At 36.7% G+C, this 20249-nt stretch overlaps 1 protein-coding gene across 2 annotated transcripts in view; it reads right to left on the bottom strand.

Annotated features, from left to right (window-relative positions):
• Positions 1 to 20249, bottom strand: part of fbxo11a (F-box protein 11a) — a 54232-nt gene that overhangs the window by 1891 nt on the left and 32092 nt on the right. For both annotated transcript variants that reach the window (XM_056232653.1, XM_056232652.1), the window contains 16 exons: positions 18967 to 19050; positions 18222 to 18354; positions 17332 to 17438; positions 17029 to 17140; positions 14939 to 15045; positions 14712 to 14849; positions 13194 to 13411; positions 12901 to 13081; positions 10877 to 10999; positions 10586 to 10671; positions 9524 to 9600; positions 9280 to 9423; positions 6965 to 7075; positions 1037 to 1144; positions 843 to 951; positions 662 to 760 (listed from right to left, as the gene is read on the bottom strand). In XM_056232653.1, coding sequence (XP_056088628.1) covers positions 662 to 760; positions 843 to 951; positions 1037 to 1144; positions 6965 to 7075; positions 9280 to 9423; positions 9524 to 9600; positions 10586 to 10671; positions 10877 to 10999; positions 12901 to 13081; positions 13194 to 13411; positions 14712 to 14849; positions 14939 to 15045; positions 17029 to 17140; positions 17332 to 17438; positions 18222 to 18354; positions 18967 to 19050 — 1937 coding nt within the window. The remainder of the gene's footprint in view (positions 1 to 661; positions 761 to 842; positions 952 to 1036; positions 1145 to 6964; positions 7076 to 9279; positions 9424 to 9523; positions 9601 to 10585; positions 10672 to 10876; positions 11000 to 12900; positions 13082 to 13193; positions 13412 to 14711; positions 14850 to 14938; positions 15046 to 17028; positions 17141 to 17331; positions 17439 to 18221; positions 18355 to 18966; positions 19051 to 20249) is intronic.

Below are 20249 nucleotides of genomic sequence, written 5' to 3'. Positions count from 1 at the left end.
TTTTCATTTTTGGGGTGAACTATCCCTTTAAGTGTAAAATATGAACCAAACTTTTTTTTTAATGAAATTTGGTTGCTAACTGACCTTGTTTTTTGGCCTTAGTTAACTTTATAAAATATACAAGTCAATTTGTATTTATAAATATATATGCATGTTTCTTAACACTTGTATAAAATATAATAAAATAAATTATAGGGCCATTGCATTTTTAGCTAGCAACAATTTAATTAAAAAAAATGTTTGAATCACATTTTACAGGAAAAAAAAAACGTATAAAATATATACCTATAATAAAATAATGAGCCATTACATTTTTTTTTAAATTGTCAATTTGCTTGGCACTTCAGCACATGTTCTCTCCAACTGTCACCATAATGCAAAACCTCTAAAACTTTTGGACATAATATTGAATTATAATTTTTTTTAATCTGCATAACTTATTGCCAAAGCAACAAATACTATCATGACGTATACTTCCAAATGCACTTTACAAGACATTTTGTACTTGTATTTAGAAAAATATTTTTTCCCCCGACATTAATGCAATTTACAGTAAAAAAACGTGCTTAAAAATAGACTTTTTATTTTTTTTAATGCAAAATGATATTTTAGCAATAAATGCAAAGCAAGCTCATAGTAAGATTTAGAGGGCATGACTGACCTATCATGTCTAATAAATTCTACGTCGTGCCCTTGATGACACTTCTTGATGCAGTTCACACAGATGGCGTTGCGGTCTGTCGTGTTACAGGTGTGACACCTGCACGGAAGAATAGAGCAGTGAGAAAGCAGCCGCTAAAGTCCCACGCAGAGCTCATATGGATATTCCTGAGGAGCGTTACCTGTAAAAATCGTGCATTGGATAGCTGGTGTAACTGGAAATCTTGTACAGGCACTGACCTCTGCTCACAGCTTTCTCAATGGCATCCTGGTTGTTCATGATTTTGTTGTCTGTAAAGAAGATTAAAGGGGAACACGGTTCACTTCGTGTTCACTGGATCATTAAATAGGCAAATTCAAAATGTGTTCAGTTTACCTTTCATTGTGACGTTGACGCCGGATGCGAGAAACAATCCACCGAAGCGATTGTTGAAAATCTGATTGCCTTCTAATGTTGCCGTTGCGTGATTTGTGATCTCAATACCTGAGACAGATAGAGGTGAACAATTACTTGCATATAATGACTACTTAGTATACATCTTATATCTATGCGATTCCGTAAAATAAAATAAAATTCAGTTCCGAAAAACTTTTCATGAAGGTTTTAACAGCTTATAAAAAGTGTTGTTAAATTGCATTGAGTAATTTCAAGCTAAATCAATCAATATCAATACATGCCCACATAAATCTGCAGAAAAAGACTTAATAAAAGGGCTTGTTTATCCTTGAGCTTCCTGTTCACTTCATAAAGAATGATGTGATTGTGTCATCTCTTTTTTTTTACATTTACAGAATAGTGCCTTATTTTAAAGGCTCTGTAAGATGGTAAAAACACTAATGCATAATCTGAAGAAACATCTTTTTTTTCTTCAAATCAGCATAAATTAAATCACAGTACAATAAATATGTATACTTCCAAATGCATAAAAAAGTACAAAAAAAAGTTTCCCACATTGATACAAATTTGAGGAGAAAAAATGCTTCATTGAAAAAAAATTATATATATATATATATATATATATATATACACATATACACACACACACACACACACACACGCACATCTTAACGGTCCTACCAGAATGGCTTCATGCAAAACAATTTGTTATATTGATATGTACACTACCGTTCAAAAGTTTGGGGTCGGTAGGATTTTAAATAATTTTAAAAGAATTCTCTTCTGCTAACCATGGCTGCGCTTATTTGATTAAAAATACAACAAAAATCAGTTATAGTATTAAATATTATTCCAGTGTAAATCAGCTGTTTTCTGTGTGAATATATAGTAAAGTGTAATTTATTCCTGTGATCAAAGCTGAATTTTCAGCATCACCAGTGTCAGTGTCTTCAGTGTCAAATGATCCTTCACAAATCAGTATAATATGAGGATTTGATGCTCAAGAAACATTTATTATTATTATCAATGTTGAAACAGTTGTTGGTCTGTCAGTTGTAGGGATGGGACGATACACTTAAACTCACGATACGATGCACCTCGATATGCCAGGGTCACGATACGATACGTCACGATACGATATCAAAAAAGAAAAAAATATTACTGTATAACAAGTTATTCATTTGCTTTGGCCGCCAAAGCAAATGTGTGTCCCGCCAAAGCCTTTTTTGATCGGCGAGTGATGTAGAATGAATTGTATGGAAGTAAAATAATCCCAAATGTGTTTGAAACAAAAAGCCTGTTGAATTGTACTACTTGAAAAAAATATGCATTGCATAAACCCTGCTTGTATTTTAATGCATTGTATTTTTAGGGCTTGTATTTTTATAGGCTGAAATTTAGCATGGTTGAATATTTAAGCTGTGAATATTTCAAATCAAAACATTTCAAACACATTTTCATTAGTAAAATTTCAATAATCCATATTCACCTTTCATATTTCATATCCCAAATATTCAAACTGATTAAAAATACAACCTATAATATTCAACAGGCGGTTTTCGGTCCATTTTATTTCGCTTTGCAAATTCGCTTCCACAAATTCAGTGGTTCAAATTCGACAGTAAATTCAACATTGACATCCAGGAGCTGCAGGAAAAGTAGTAGATTACCGAGCATAATCTCCATCTGCTGTTAGTCGACCACACCAGGAGGGGGTGTAAGCGCGTGTTGTTGACGAAGACCAAAGCAACAGTTAGTGCAAGCCATTCATTCATAAAAACTCAGCATGCATTATGTTTTTTGTGACGATTATCTGGGTCAGTATATATGCGGAAAAGATGATAAAGGCACAAAAGCTGTTTTTATGTTTCATTCATTGTTACTTTCCCTGTGTAGCCTTATGTTATCAGCCTTTTCTACAGTGAACGGGATTATAATCTGTTTCCCTCAATACATCATCATACTCAAAGATTCCCCGAATTCCGTCAGGACAAAGCGCTTAACGTAGCTTAATGGACTACAGTGATATAAAAGACCAAACTCGCACCTTATTTGGAAAGTATGTATTGTACATGTACTGCATTAGATTAAACTGGGAAGTAGCACTTTCATATTGTTGTTCTATATTGTTAGTTTAACTAGTCGCTTTGGATAAAAGTGCCAGCTAAAAGACTAAATGTAAAATTGGGTTGACATTCGCACATTTAGGGACCGTCTCTAAAGTAACAAGTCCTATAGGCCTAAACGTTTCTAACTTCAATAGCAAACTTCAATCTATTTGAATAAATTGCGCATTATGCCTGAGCCTGACACCTACATGAACACTTTACAGTTGGTTTTATGACTGTAAGTCGTTCTTTTCAAATGGTATTTAAGTTAGAAACGTGTATACCAATTTCGTATGTAACTTTAGAGACGGTCCCTAAATGTGCGAATGTCCAATGTCAAACCACATTTATGCCAGTATATCACTGGGAAACGCTCAGCATTAAACTTTGCGCGTCAAATTCATATTCTGAGTCCATCTGCTAGCCTGCGAGTTTGGTCTTTTATGTCCATTAAGCTACGTTAAGCGTTTTATATGTCCAGCAGGGGAATCCTGACATATTGAGGGAAACCAAACCCTAGTACTGCATGCAGCACATCGCTGCAATATAAGGTTAAGGCAACTAAACAACCAAGAGAAATATGTCAAATGTAACACTGGATCTGTACATCCGCATCGGGGGAATAACATTATCGTTCATGGTAGAGAAAGATGCATGTAGGCTACACAGGAAAAGTAATCGTGAACACACTGAATTTCACATAAAACAGACGTCATAATAATCACAAATACACTTACATTTTTGTAAATAAGTTTTTATGAATGAATGGCTTGCGCTAACTGTTGCTCTGGTCAACACCCCCTGCTGGTGAGGTCGACTAACAGCAGATGGAGATTATGCTCGGTAATCTACTACTTTTCCTGCAGCTCCTGGATGTCAATGTTGAATTTACTGTCGAATTTGAACCACTGAATTTGTGGAAGCGAATTTGCAAAGCGAAATAAAATGGACCGAAAACCGCCTGTTGAATATTATAGGTTGTATTTTTAATCAGTTTGAATATTTGGGATATGAAATATGAAAGGTGAAAATGGATTATTGAAATTTTACTAATGAAAATGTGTTTGAAATGATTTGATTTGAAATATTCACAGCTTAAATATTCAACCATGCTAAATTTCAGCCTATAAAAATGCAAGCCCTAAAAATACAATGCATTAAAATACAAGCAGGGTTAATGCAATGCATATTTTTTTCAAGTAGTACAATTCAACAGGCTTTTTGTTTCAAACACATTTGGGATTATTTTACTTCCATAGAATTGACTGCTGCGCTTGACAGGGCGCATAACGAGCAGAGAGAGAGAGAGAGAGAGAGAGAGCCCCGGCCGCGCGCGCGCACTCTCACGTCTTCAAACAAAACGAGCGCTGTCTTGCTCTCTCTCCCTCGCGCATATTAATCAAAATCAATTGACACGATAGTAAAAGGTCGGAAGACCGCAGTTTCACGTGGAGCATTTGGAGATTATTAGAGATTAGAGACTCTAGGCTTACTTAGACTCAATGAACAACATCTCAACACTAAATTATAAAAGCCGGTCTCATATAGAGGGAATGCATTGATGTCACGTGTCCCACGTGAACACGCCCCCTCAGCTGGACTGAGTGGCAAAAGAGCTGCTGCGTGACTGGAGTTAATAGGGGAAACTGCGGAAACGAGAGTAAAACAAACGATGTTTGGACTCGATATAAGTGTTCCTTACAATTTAGGCCTACCAAAGATCCAGTGATCCATATTGACACGCAGCCATTGTGTTTCCTGACATTTGTGTGCCTGATTTCGACGCCGGGGAAATACGTGAAGCAAATTTGCCTGTGAACGCTTTATATAAATACAATATAGGTAGGTCTAAATCCAGGTGATCACTCATATCAATGTTATATATAGGCTATAATCATATCGTCCAGCCCTAAAACTTGTAGCCTATAGTTTTTTTTTGTCATGACAACGCATGTGGTCATGTAAACACGGGAAACCCGTTTTCTTTTACACTGGTAGTTTTTTGCCTCTTACTCGGATTTCGCATTATGTAAACGCATTAACCTGCTTTCTGCTTTTTTTTTCTCATCTCGTGCAGCAGAAGTAGAAGTGGTTCAGTCAAAACGCTGCATCTGTAACTGCATGACATGAGAGAATATACGAGCTGTAAGTTTCCCGCTGACATGTTGCAAGCTTTATTTAACATCAACCGACAAAACAAATGAAGTCAGATACGCAAATGATTGTTTTGTCGTCACACGGTCATGGCCTGATTTATTAATAAAGTCATGTAAACACGGTTTACTTGTGTTGTCATGGTTACTGGTTTGGATGTAAACGGGAAACTGGTTATTTCAATAAGCTGATATATGTGAGTTATCATCTTACTGGTGTGCATGTAAACGTGCTCAATGATAACTGCAAATCCACTTTTCTCTGGAGTCAAGTTGATTCTATGAATTGCATCGATCCATTTGCTACTCTGTTCTGTAGCTTTTGGCAGTCTATAAAAATATACCTCAGATTTCTTGTGAAATGTAGTTGTACAGTCAATCGCAAAGCTCTTTCCCATTTTAGATGTGTTTTTTGTGTTTTTCACGGCATTCACGCTGAAAACCAATGCTGCCGCTCAGTCTTTTTGCCACACGAGTGGGCGTGACCGCAATCACTCCAGCTGACGGTGACGTCATACGCATTCCCTCTATAGACGCCTGTCTCAAATACAAGCCGGTGCAGTTCGATGATTTGGGAAAATAAAAGCCCGGGCTATTATTTGAAGTTTTACGGTATATATATATATACATTTGACTCCATGGTCGGCTGTTTGGGGGCAAGGCAGTTGGTACTGATGCTAATATTTGTTAGCTCGCTGTAGACTGCAGTGTTGTTGTTGCAACATGCGCTGCCTTGACGTGATGACGTACCGCACCGTTCCCCGGATATAATTTTTTTTTTTTTCATTTAGTTTTGCACTGCTTGATCAGCAGATGGTGCTGCCAGCCTGCCACCATAGACTGTATGTCTGCCCCATATACTTACACACACACATATAATACACTAAATTATTTATATACTACGCAAGTCATGCAGCAGTGCCATCTATCTTTATTTCGCGATCCATTTTTTTTCGACCTCGATGCGTTTCGTCACGTTTTGTATCGCGATATTTTGTCAAACGATATTTCGTCCCATCCCTAGTCAGTTGTACAGTTTTTTTTTTTTTTTTTAGGATTCTTTGATGAATAGGAAGTTCAAAACACTTTTGTAACATTATAAATGTCTTTACTGTCACTTTCGATCAAATTAATTATTCCTTGATAAATAAAAGTATTGATTTCTTTCCTCCAAAAAATAAAAATAAAATTCTCACTGACCCCAAACTTTTGAACGGTAGTGTATATAAAATAAAAAGCTTTTCTGAAAAGAGAAAAAAAAAAATGTGCAGAGAGCTTATGTAAATTTTTCCCATTTGAAAATGTCCGTATGCTAATACAAAAATGGGAAACACATGAATGGGAGACAGAGGGGAAAAAAAACATTAAAAATAAAACAAAGTTCAATTGATGTTTAGAAAATATCGAATTAAATATGTCTAAAAACTTCCTGGGTTACACTTTATTTTAAGGTGTCATTGTTACAGTGATTAATATTAATTAACATGTACTTACTATAGGGTTAGGGTAGGATTGGGGTTTGGTTGAGGGTTAGTTGCATGTAATTATGCATAATTTACTGTTATTACTCTGGTACATGTAACATATGTAACAAGGACACTGTAAAATAAAGTGTTCCCACTTCCTGTTTAAAAAAATGACTTTACCAGCAGCAAATCCATCAAATATCCTGTTCTTGCGCAGCACAGGGTGACTGTTAGTGCTGATGAGGACTCCCGCCTGGGCGTTCCTGAAGATATCGTTCTCTTCCAACAACCCTACGACACACAAACATCATCATAATGCTGAAGTGCAGAGGATCAGCTCACACTGGCAGTCCAAACACCATTATTAGTGTGTGACTGGAATCTGATCTAAATGATTGACTATCGCAACGGTTCAGTATGGTAGCATGTGTCTGAACGAGGCATGTTTCCCCTGGTCTACCAGAATGGTTTATGTTTTCTGGAGTCAGAGCCTGTTCTTGTCCAGGTCACACACCGGCTGCGTGTTTCCACAGACTTAATAATAATAAGTTTAATTTATATAGCGCCTTTCCCAAGCTCAAGGACGCTTCACAATAACAGTACAAAAAAACAATCAGTTCACACACGAATGGACAATACAATAGACATTTGCCCAGTCCGAGCGATTGCAGTTGCATATCGCATTACATTTTGAAATACAAACAGAAACAGAAACAAAAAACAACACTATATACAGACAGGAAGGTGGAGAGTTGAAGTAAAGATGCAAAAGACTAATGATGCTTAATGCTGTAATGTGTTGTTTACCCAACTATAAGAGTCTAAACCAACATTGCACATCCCAGTATTTGTGCAGCCAGTGTGGCATTTCTGTTTTGCAGTTCACAATATCAGGAGTGAATCTAGCTCGCATAAACACCCAGAGCTCTCATCTGTCTCATCATAGTTTTAGACATTTAAGCCCCTTTCACATAGTGTGTTGATCCTGGGAAATTGCCAGAACGCCTTCTGTGTGAACGCAAACACATACCGGGATTGATGCCGGGTTGGGGACCGAGTAACATTGCCGTGTTCAGTCCCGGAACGCGCGCTGTGTGAACAAAAGCCGTAATCAATGGCGTGTCGTAATAATGGCGCTGAAGCCGGGATCATTCCCCAGTTTTTGATCGAATCAGAGAAAAAATGCACAAGCGTGGTTTCCCGAGAGAGAAATCGCAGCTCATAAGCAAACTTAAAGGGATAGTTCACTTTGAAATACATGTTTGGAATGTTTTAGCTTACCTCAAGGGCATCCAAGATGTAGGTGTCTTTGTTTCCGCAGTATTTTCAATTTTGATATTTTTAGGTCAAACCGTTCTTGTCTGTCAGTCATATAATGCAGGTCTATGGTCTCCACCTCAAAGAGCATGCACAGAGAAGTCCAAATTAAACATGATTTAATGACTCATAAATGTAAGTACACATTGATGGCCTAAGACACGAAACGAGCGGTTTGTGTGAGAAAACGAACAGTATTTATATCGTTTTTACCTCTTGTAAACACAGCCACGTCCAAGTGATCTGAGGGCGCGGGCGCTTCGGTCTCTCGCGCGTGTACGTCACTCATACAATTGTTTTATTTTATATTTTTTTGGAATTGTTTTCTTTTACGACGGTTTAAACATCCCGGATAAGCACAAATTAGTACCATTTTAATTAGCCGTCTTACCGACAATCTCTGTTCTGTGTGAACAATGAGTGACGTACACGCGAGAGATCACTTCCGGCGCTTTCCGGAAAAGACCGAAGCGCCGGCGCCCTCAGATCACTTGGACGTGGCTGTGTTTACAAGAGGTAAAAACGATATAAATACTGTTCGTTTTCTCACACAAACCGCTCGTTTCGTGTCTTAGGCCATCAATGTGTACTTACATTTACGAGTCATTAAATCATGTTTAATTTGGACTTCTCTGTGCATGCTCTTTGAGGTGGTGACCATAGACCTGCATTATATGACTGACAGACAAGAACGGTTTGACCTAAAAATATCAAAATTGAAACTACTGTGGACACAAAGACACCTACATCTTGGATGCCCTTGAGGTAAGCTAAAACATATCAAAAAATTTATTTCAAAGTGAACTATCCCTTTAAGACGCTCCTGAGACTTTACGTCACATCGATGGGGATTTTTACGGGTTGTGTGTGAACGCACTCTCTGATTCCGGAACATCACTGGCAGTGTGAATGAACCAAAATCAAACGAACCCGGGTCAAATCCCGGGTCACTTTATCCGTGTATTTTCCGGAATCTCTGTGTGAAAGGGGCTTTAGATATAAGGAGCAATGTTACATTGCTCAACAACACAGACTTCCCCACCCCAGTCTGTTCGAGACCAGTGAGTTAAGACTGGGGTTAAACCCAGAAACCCAGAAAGGACACAGGCTGGGAACCCGCACTGGAACAGGGCTATGACACTACATGAGCCCTATCGGAGCATGAAGAAGACCGTCACCTCGTCCTCCGTTGAATATACAGATTCCCCCGTCCCGCCCGTCGTGGATCTTGTTCCTGCGGAGTGTGGGGTTGCTGTCGGTCTTGATCCAAACCCCTGCCATGGCGTTGTCAAAGATCTCATTGTCTTCAATAAAGCCTAAACCTGAGAAGAGATTAGGAGGACGCTTATTTTTCTGATTAAAATAGAAATATCAGCCTTTATATCAAATCAACACATCAAAAGGTTATGATGGAAATATTACCTGAATTGTAAACAAGAATTCCTCCATTTTGTCCACCCCAGATTTTATTCCTCCTAATTTTGGGATTGCTGCCAGTTCTACAAAAAGAAATGCAAAAAAAAAAAAATTGTCACTACTTAATTTTTTTATTTTTTTTTATTATTATTATAAACCCACAAGTCTGTGGAAGATACATGATTGTAGAACGGATTGATTATGGCAAAAATCAATCACGATTATTTAACTCATTTACTTTGGAAATGTCATGCATTTATTAAACTTCTAAAACAAACTTGTCTTTTTAACAGAAGGACTTTGAAAATAAATGCAATAATAAAAATATAATATATAAAAAATAAAAAATAAATGATATAAAAATAATTTAAAAAACACAATTTTTCCCCCCCAAAAATTCTATACATACAAAAGGGTTGAAAGTGAGAGCATCATTGCGAAATGGAATTTGGCACAATAATAATTTTTCTCGATTATCATATTAGTTGAAAGCCAAAATCTTAACTGAAAATACAATTCATAACTGAAATAAAAATCAAGTGCCGCCCAGCGAAACCTGGGAAAACCCAGACAACTTCCAGCAAATTTAGATTTGCACTGAAAGTTAGTCTGGCAAAGAGCTCATTCAAGCCCATTTCCAATCCGCCGAAATCGAGGAACCAATCAGAAGCGTTGGGGCGGGCTTTACACGATGACGACAGCGCTGGGATTTCAAAGCAGATTTTGTAGCCTACATTACAAAGATGGATGCCGCCGTCGAACATCACTCGTTCCAATCAGCTATCGCGTCTGTTTTAAGCCATTTGAACGTTTCCTTTTTGTTAAAAACCGAGCAAAGAACAACACTCGGAGATGTGTCTCCGCCGCTCTGCATACGTCATCTCCTTCATCGCTCTGATTGGGTTTAGGTCTATCCGCCACGTCCGTTGGTGACGCCCCTCTGGAAATGATTTGTCTATGACGCTTTGCCAGACCATAACTCAGTTACAACTGAGAATGGTCTGGTTTTAACCAGGCTAGCCCAGCTCTACATGATGGTGCTTAAACCTGAAAATTAGGATCACTGACCTGATCTGAACTCCAGAGTACATGTGGTTATAGATGTCATTGTCTTCGAGCACACCGTGACCATTATCATAGAAATAAACGCCCACCTGCGGACAGAAACACATTTAATGCATCACTACAAGATCAAGACACTTGAGATCTTGAGAAATCGTCCGTCCCGAACGCCAGCCGTGAGCTCACGCTTATGCCATCTTTGGTCTTTTGAATGGGAATGTTTGCATGAGAGCATTCGGAAGCAGGATACACACACTGAATGTAGATCAACACAGTGAGAGAGAGTGTGTTACACACCTGTTTTCCACTGTGTATTCTGTTTCTGCGGAGCACAGGTGTGCTGCCCGTGGTCACCCACACACCGGCCAGTGTGTTGCTGTACACCTCGTTCTCCTCGATCACACCCTGACCCTTCTCATGCTGACAAACCAGAGAGAAATCAGGGACTGTGAGTCTCTACCGGTGGTTTAGTGAACAACCTGGTTATTAGGACTAGAACAGGGTTTCCCAAACGGGAGATTGAAAGTCACCATGAAATCACAATTTTCATAGAATATTGCAGTATTTATTATAAATGATTTATCCGTGTACATCGTTTTTTTTTTTTGTTGTATTTATTCATATGCCCTCGTAATTTTTAATCAAAATAATTGCAGCATCTCTTCTCTGATGATGCGTTTTTCTGGCGTGAGGGCGGGGTAACCTGATATATTGTGTCTGACATTATATGTTTTTTGGAATATAGTGGATATTAGTGAATTTTTGATACATGTCTTTTTTTATATTTTGATGTTATAGATTGCTGGTGTATAGAGTTTGATTTAAATGTGTCTTGCATTTATAGATTCTCTTGATAGTGTAAGATTTAAAATTTCCCCTCCAGAAAATACTAATCCTGTATTCTGATAACACGTCGTAACTAATTGATTGCAGTATAAAATTAGTTTCAATGTGCTGGTGTGCAGATATATGTGTGTTTTTAAAATGTTATAGCCATGAATAAATAAAGGCTTTTTATTAGGGGTGTAATGGTTCACAAAACTCACGGTTCGGTTCGATACGTTTTCGATACAGCAAAAAGAAAAAAAATGCCAGAGAAATTTCCTTGATTTAATTTTTTTAATTATATTTTTATTAACACTAACATCATAAAGTATGATATTTTTTACTTTGAGCAATGATGGAGCTATACTTGACTTTTCTTAGGAGCATATAAAACAAAACAGCTCCTTGGACAAAATGAAATGTAATATTGTAGTAGTTATAAACAAAGGTTTATTTTAGTTCAGATTAACATTTGAGGGCAGCAATTGTATTCATAATGTCAAAATAAAACCGAGTAATGTTACTTGAAAGCATTATAGCCTAGGCTACTATTCCTGCCACACTTCCATGGTTACAGTTAGTAGTGTTCCTACAGTAAATGGTGAATGTTGCTGAACTGTGGACACTGGATAGTTCATTCATGGCACAATGTTTCTCCCTGGTTTCCGTCAGCGCTGTTTGATCTGTTAGCGATGATACAACTTGATTGCGACTAGATCTCGCAGCGATGTTAATGCTACAGTGGCAAATTCATTTTTTTTTTCTTTACTGGATTTCGCTGTGTAGTTAGTTACAGTGCTGATGATGAAGATCGGCTCGCGCTGCATTGGTCCAAACTGATAAACAGTCCGTCAAACACACAATAACGAGTAGCTCAGTTTCGTTCCGCTTACATTACATTTTCCATTTGTTGTTGGGCAATGTTGTGGTCACGCCGGCGTCTCTTACATTATGAGCGCACTTGCGACGCACCTACATTTGAAATAACTAAATTTTGGTCAGCAGGAAAAATGGTCCAACGAACCGTTCGGTTTAAAAATGCGTACCAAAAACCGAACCGAAAGCCTCGTACCGAACGGTTCAATACGAATACGTGTATCGCTACACCCTTACTTTTAATATATAATTTTTTATATATTAAAAAAATTGTTCAACTTGCAAAAATCATACGAGGCCAAGGCACTTTATATATATATATATATATATATATATATATATATATATATATATATATATATATATATATATATATATATAAGTGCCTTGGCCTCGTATGATTTTTGCAAGTTGAACTATTCCGCATCCAAAGAGCACTGAGATACAGACTTTACAACCCAGTAGCACTTTGTGCATCTTGTGTTTATCTATTTACAAAAAAAAAAAAAATGTATATATATTTTGTTTATTTGCATGTCATCTGATCAACCAACATCAGAGAACCATGAACATGTGAATGTGTTGTTAAAAGATGAATGATGATGTTTTCGTCTGCTCACCACATAGATGCCTCCATGCTGTCCGTCGTGGATCTTGTTGTGCCGGACGATCGGGCAGCTGTTGGTCCGGATCTGGATTCCCGCTAAAGCGTTGCCGTAGATGTCGTTCCCTTCGATGAGACCTCGGCCGTCGCCGAATATGTAAACACCACCCTGGTTGCCATTAAATATGGCGTTACCCCTGCGATTGATCGGAGGGGAGATTATCACTTTGCGAGAACAGTATTACTGTATGTACTGATATGATTAGACTGCAGAAATCATATACTCATGTCCGTTATTGACTCACTCACCTGATCGTGGGGTCGCTGTTTGAGGTAATCCACACACCCGCAAAGTTGTTTGCATAGATCTTGTTCTCGATGAACTGGCCTCGGCCCTTCTCGTGCACGTAGATGCCGCCCGTCTGCCCGTGATGGATCTCGCAGCGCACTACTGTAGGGTTAGCATACGCCTTCACCTCGAAACCTGCTATCCGGTTCCTGTGGATGTTGCAGCTCTCAAAGTAGCCCTGCAGAGGGAGCCAGAGTCACGAGAAACACACTTCAACTGAGCTGCACCAGTGTTTGCCATGTTCACAATTACATGCTACTCTTGCTTGAAATGCAGTATGCTGTGCAAGTATGCACGTTTTCTGTAAAGTACAAAACTGGGATATTTTTAGGTACAAATGCAAACTGTAAAAAAAAAGAATGCAAAGATGCATGCCACAGTATAAAACTTTTATAGTTGTACATACTATTTAAATATTTTTTTTAATTTGCATTAGGCAGCAATAAACATTTCAAAAAGTAGTATGCTACAATGACTGCAAGTAGCAGTTAGAAGTTATTTTACAAATGTAATCCATTTTTGTTTACAAATGGTGATCAAATAATGATTATTAACAAAAAATCCTTATGTCTATTATTCCTAGTTTATCACACTCTAATACTTCACAATGTAGGATACAGTGTATAGTGTACATACTGCAGAAAGAGTAGTATGATAATATGATCATATTTATTATGTTAGTATTCCATTCCAGTGTTGCTATTACCTAAACAATGACTAAATAACCATAACAATAACTTTAACTATTAAAAATTGTTGAAAATAAAGCTGAAATAAGAAATAAAAAAATATATATAATATTAGAACTTTACAAAAGTTGGCTTAGCAATTAACTGAAATAAAAGTACTAAAACTAAAACAGAAGTAAAAATACAGGTAAATAAAAAAAAAAAAAAAAAAAAAAAATGACAAACACAAATAAATAGTAAAACTAAAATTTAAAATGAAACCTGAAAATATAAAAAATGAAAGCAAATTCAAAATATGAATAAATTCTAAAATAGTATCTAAATGATACCAAAAATAACAAAAAATAATACATTTCATTAATTAAATATAGAGCTGAAATAAAATATAAATATTAGATGCTATACTTTGCAACCAAAAAATTTGAATTGTTGCAACTAACTGAAATAAAATAAGTTAAAGGTGAAGTACCAAAATTACTAAAACAGAAATAAAAAATAAATTAAAGCTAAATAGAAATATAAAAAAAACTAATAAAAATGACAAAGCACATAAACTACTAATAACAGCAGCAGGTTAACTAAAAAAAATAAAAGGAAAAATATTCATAAATAATATAATAGCATATAAATAATACTAAAATGTTTGGTATTATAAAGTCATGAGGGATATTCAGAGTGAAACGGTTATACGTTAAATATCAGTTTGTGGATGATTAAGAACACACACACACACACACACACACATCAGACACTGTCATTGTGTTGTGCAAAGACACAAAGAGTTGTTACCATGCCGTGGTCAAACGTGAACACCCCGACATCTCTGCCGTGATGGATGTGGTTCCGTCTGATGATGGGATTGCCGTGGTTTTTCACCCAGATCCCCGCTAGAGCATTATTGGAGATCTCGTTGTCTTCGTAAATGCCCTGCAGAGCAAACGCAGAGAGCGACGGCGTGACTCATCTGCTACAGAGGACCGATCTGACGGGATATTCGGGACAGAGTTTCATATTACCTGCGCGTGGTCCGTGATATAGAGCCCTACATTCTCACAGTCACTGATGTTACAGTGTTTGATCGTGGGTGAAGCTCCCTGGCCACTTACACACACTGCAGAGCCCACTGCACACAGATAACACACGACCGTCAGCATCACACACACAACAGCAGGGCTTTTCAGAAGTAAAAAATGCCATTTAAAATCTCTTAATACACAAGATTTGAGCTCATGTGCATGTTTACTCACGAAAAGCAATTAATAAGCAGTGCTGTGGAACGCAAAAACGTGCCGATTTAAATACCTAACCAAAATTATGATGATGCTTGACTTCTGGACATTCACTATTGAGCACTACAACAAACATGCAATATATTAGTAGTAGTAGCAGTAGAGCTGCATGATTAATCGTTAAATCTATGTATATTAAAACTTTTGACAAGTACGATCACAGTGAACATTCAGATATACCAAGAGAGAGCAGCAGTCATAGGTGTGAAGCCGCTTCAAAAACTGTTTTTTCAACCACACAGTATCGTTATTTCTGTCTAAGATATATTCATATTTTCACAGAAGTACTGGGATAGAAGTTTATAGTTCGGATATAAACACTGATGTCTATGGTGAAAATAGAGTAAATTTATTTTTTGGACATAACTTCAAATAAAGACTGAATCAATTATGTCGTTACACCAGTAGGTGGCGACAAATGACTGTTAAAAAATGTATTTGTCATTGAATCATTCATTCAAGAGATGCTCAAAAACACTGATTCACGAGTGCCCTGCATCCCAATGTCCATACTTTCCATCCTAAACAGTGTGTGAGATTAGAATAAGTGTGTCCCAAAGCATTGGATGTTGAAAGAGTATGTCAAAAGTGCCCGGATGGTCTACTATCTTCAGCGGTAGGTTTTCGGAGAGTGGATCCTTGCTCACTATTAAAGGCTAATATTGCCCACAACCCATTGCGCTTTGGAAGAGGGTTCGACTACAAACACGAGTAAAACATGTTAAAAAACTACAAAACATGGCAGATAGAAGCAACCGACGGAAAGAGGTTTAGATATAGGTTTAAGTGACTAATCAAAGTTTAGCCTGATAAAAAAATATTTATTTAATGTTATCCATCTTACAGGTGAAACTCGAAAAATTAGAATATCGTGCAAAAGTTAATTTATTTCAGTAATTCAACTTAAAAGGTGAAACTAATATATTATATAGACTCATGACATGCAAAGTGAGATATTTCAAGCCTTTATTTGTTATAATTTTGATGATTATGGATTACAGCTTATGAAAACCTTAATCAATATTCTAATTTTGAATTTGGGGTTTTCATGCTGTAATCATAATCGTCAAAATTATAACAAATGTAATGAGTCTATATAATATATTAGTTTCACCTTTTAAGTTGAATTACTGAACTTTTGCATGATATCATATGAACTTTTGCATGATATTCTAATTTTTCGAGTTTCACCTGTATATTTCATCTTCAATAATGTGGATTTTTATAAAGATCCGTTTTGGCCATTAACTTCTAAATGCAGCATTATGCATTAATATAAGGGGAGTTCTCCACGTGAAAGTACTCTTTGGCTACACACTCAAAATTATGTAGATCTTCACAAAAAGAGTCCATACTTTTATGGCGTAGTATAAGTAGGCAAATTGGGACGCAGTCTTTAAAAGTGAGTCATTGAATCATTCATTCAAACAGAGTTAAAAAAAAATTAATTCAAATGAACAAAATATTTTTTTAATAGACAGCAACAATTGACATTTTGTCAGAATCTGTAGTAAATGACATATTTTGTTTAGTTTTCCATTCAGAAATGATACATTCATGTACATAGAGCACTATATACACTTTACGCAGGTTTACTGCATTCTGCCTTTATGTGGTTTAAGTCTATTGTCTATGTAAAGTTAACTGCTAACTTTCTGCACATTGTATGTTTTCCTGCTCTGCGAGAAGATCCAAAGTAAGAGATTCAATGCACTTATGTACAGAGTGTAATGCACTATGATAGTATAGAAAATGTGATATATATGGAGGGAAAACCAATTAATTTAGGGGGGGGGAAAGAAGCAAGCTGTGGTCACCTGTGCAGGTACTGCGGATGATGCAGTGGTCAATGATGGGGCTGCAGTTGACCGTGATCTCCAGGCAGTGATGAGCGTTGTGATGTTGAGCTGATTTGTCATCAGGATTGAACTGCAACAAAGACCCATTATATGCACGTCTAATAATGCACATCTGCCTAAAAACGGCCCTGTTGCAATAATGCCTTTTTGTTTTCCTGTGCATGAACGAACAGGTTTGAAACGACATGAGGGTGAGTAAATTACATGATTTTAATATGTAGCTGAACTATTCCTAAACCTTCTTTTACTGAAGAAACTCACCTTTATTGTCATATATCCTACATACGCGTCCTCTGACCCCTCCATGAACACAAACGTTGAATCTCTAGTGTTCTCGATGATGACTTTATCCGCTACTTTCCCCGGAGCTGCAAAAGCACATGTACGATTAATATTTAAGTTATACAGAAGAAAATCACACTACCATTCAAAGGTTTTGGGTCAATCATGTTTTAGGAAATTTATACTTTTATTCAGCAAGGATGCATAACAATTTTTATTTTTTTATTTTTATTTAACCTTTATTTAACCAGGAAAATCCCGTTGAGATTACTAATCTCTTTTTCAAGGGAGTCCTGGCCAAGACAGCGGCACAGATCACAACGATTCAGTACATTACAGACAATTTCATAAGACTATTTAAAAACATTCACAAACCATAGATTTAATTTCCAAACTTTTGAGCAAGAGTTTAAACTGGCCTATTGAAACCAGTTCCTTTAATTTCCAGAATTTTTGTAAATTGTTCCAAATTAATCAAAAGTGGCAGTAAAGACATTTATAATGTTACTAAATATTTCTTTTTCAAATCAATGCTGTTTTTTTAAACTTTCTATTTATGAAAAAATCCTGAAAAATCGATTGCCACAAAAATATGACTCTTTTCAACATTAAAAATAATCAGAGATCATATTAGAATGATTTCTGAAGGATCATGTGACACTGAAGACTGGAGTAATGATGCTGAAAATTCAGCTAATAAATTTCATTTTATAATATGTTCAATTAGAAAAGAGTTATTTTTACTATATTTTGGATTAAATTCACCCTTGGTGAGCATAAACGACTTCTTTCAAAAAAAATGAAGAAAACTTATTGACCCCAAACTTTTGAACAGTAGTGTACTTAAATATTCACATATATTCGCATACCAGCGCCAATCATCGTGATGGGCGACTCGATGTAGATCCATTCATCTGTGTAGATCCCAGAGTGGACAAATATCAAACCGTCAAAGTGGGCTTCCTGAACCCCTCCCAGAGCGTCTTCGATGGTGTCGTAATACTGAGGAAAGAGTTAAAAGCAAAATTACAAAAATCATCCTCACTCGTAATTACACAATAAATACTGAGCCATATTTGAAGCGCTTATTTGAACAAACTCCTAGCATTATTTATTAAAGGGGCGATATGTAGAATTCAGAAACCCCTGTGAACCAACATGAACAAACAATTAACAATGCAAATTCAAAAGGTTGATAAATGCTTTAAAAAAATACATTGCTTATTGTTAGTTCATGTTAGCTAATCCATTTCCTAATGTTAAAAAATGAGACCTCATTGTAGAGAAATTGCATGATCTTTGCATCAAAAAATCAACAAAAAAAATCTTAAGACTTGCATGAAAGGAGGGAATAAAATATATCTGGACATTGAAACAAGGACAAGAAAATATTTTCATAGTCTTATTTTTTTTAATCAGAAAACGTACACATCTAGTTGTTTTTTATTCTTATACACAAATGTAATAATTTATTGAACTTTGCTCCTTGAGGCTGCTGTGTGTTACTGTGATTTTACCACAGTTCGGAGGTGTTTACAAGGCATGACGCATAACATCATCCATATAATGCATAAACAAACCATATAATCCATCTACAGATGATCTAGGACGTACCAGCATGTTTTCTCGTCCCTTGTATCTGGCCGGGTTACTGTAGAAATGCTCTGCGAAGCCCGGCTTCACGTGAGCACCTTTATACTGCAAACACAAAGATCAGGGATCCGTCAGTCTGTGTTTCTTCACTAATATACTCTCATAAAGCTCACTGATGAAACTAATGATTACTGACACATCAAGATCTCCCTAATTATCACATTACCACACCATCTGTCCACTTTTGGATCCTGGGGGAAAAGACTAAATCACTCATTCTCAGATTTCTATTGTTGTGCTTGCTCTTGAATACACAATATTTAATAGCTTCCGAGCAAGCACTTGCAGCCAAATGAGAATGACAAAAATAGCCCATTTAATTGTAAAGGGTCAGAGGGAGCATGGAAAATGGGCTCTAAATACTAGGGCTGTAATCTCCCAGTCGACTAGTCGATTTATTGGTCGATACGTTCTGGCTCGACCAAAATTATAATTGGTCGATTTTTTGCCGTGTTAATTTCATCAGGTGGAAAGCACTAACTGCTAATGTGGGTGTTTTCAAAGTACCCCTGTTTCACAGGTAACAGTCTGTCTTCAGAACGCCCCCCCTTGTTTTCACTTTTTTTGGATTAGCCCAACCCAGAGCCGTTAAATATGAGAGTTGCGACACTCTTTGATCTCGCCGCCACGCGGTCACATGGTTCGTGTAGCTCTCAATAGCTCCAAACAGAGCCGCGCTGTCAACCAGTTTGAATGATTTTAAGCGGGACAGACAGCAGCAGCTATATTTGCAGCAATTATCAGTAAATATTTACGCATAATGTACATTTGATTATGTTGACGCTTACTTTAAATACATATAATAGCATTTTTTTCTGGGGAGTGACAGAAACACAGCATTAATAAGTTTTTGTTTAATTTGGAGGGAAATGGACTGCTCCCATAACGTAAAATGCATTAACAGCAACAACTATATTTGCAGCAATGTTCGGTAAAATTTTACTTCATAAAATGAAACTGGAGAGATAGTTAATGAGTGAATTAACCATGTTCCTAAATAGGCTACGATCCATAACATGCATGTTTTTAACATACGATCCATAACTGTTAACGGGATTCATTTCAGTATGGCTAATCTACCCCTTCATCCTTCCCTAATCATAGACTAAACCATTCGGCAATGCTTCCTTTTACAGTCCTGTTACCCATGTACTTACTATGTACTTATTATAGTAATTATAATTACTGGGTAATAACTAGGTACTAACCCTGAACCTACCCCTAACCCATGTACTTACCTTATA

This window comes from Rhinichthys klamathensis, unplaced genomic scaffold, assembly GCF_029890125.1.
Source record: "Rhinichthys klamathensis goyatoka isolate OS25496 unplaced genomic scaffold, OSU_Roscu_1.1 h1tg000352l_1, whole genome shotgun sequence".
Taxonomy (NCBI): domain Eukaryota; kingdom Metazoa; phylum Chordata; class Actinopteri; order Cypriniformes; family Leuciscidae; genus Rhinichthys; species Rhinichthys klamathensis.
This window is presented reverse-complemented; position numbering and strand designations above follow the sequence as displayed.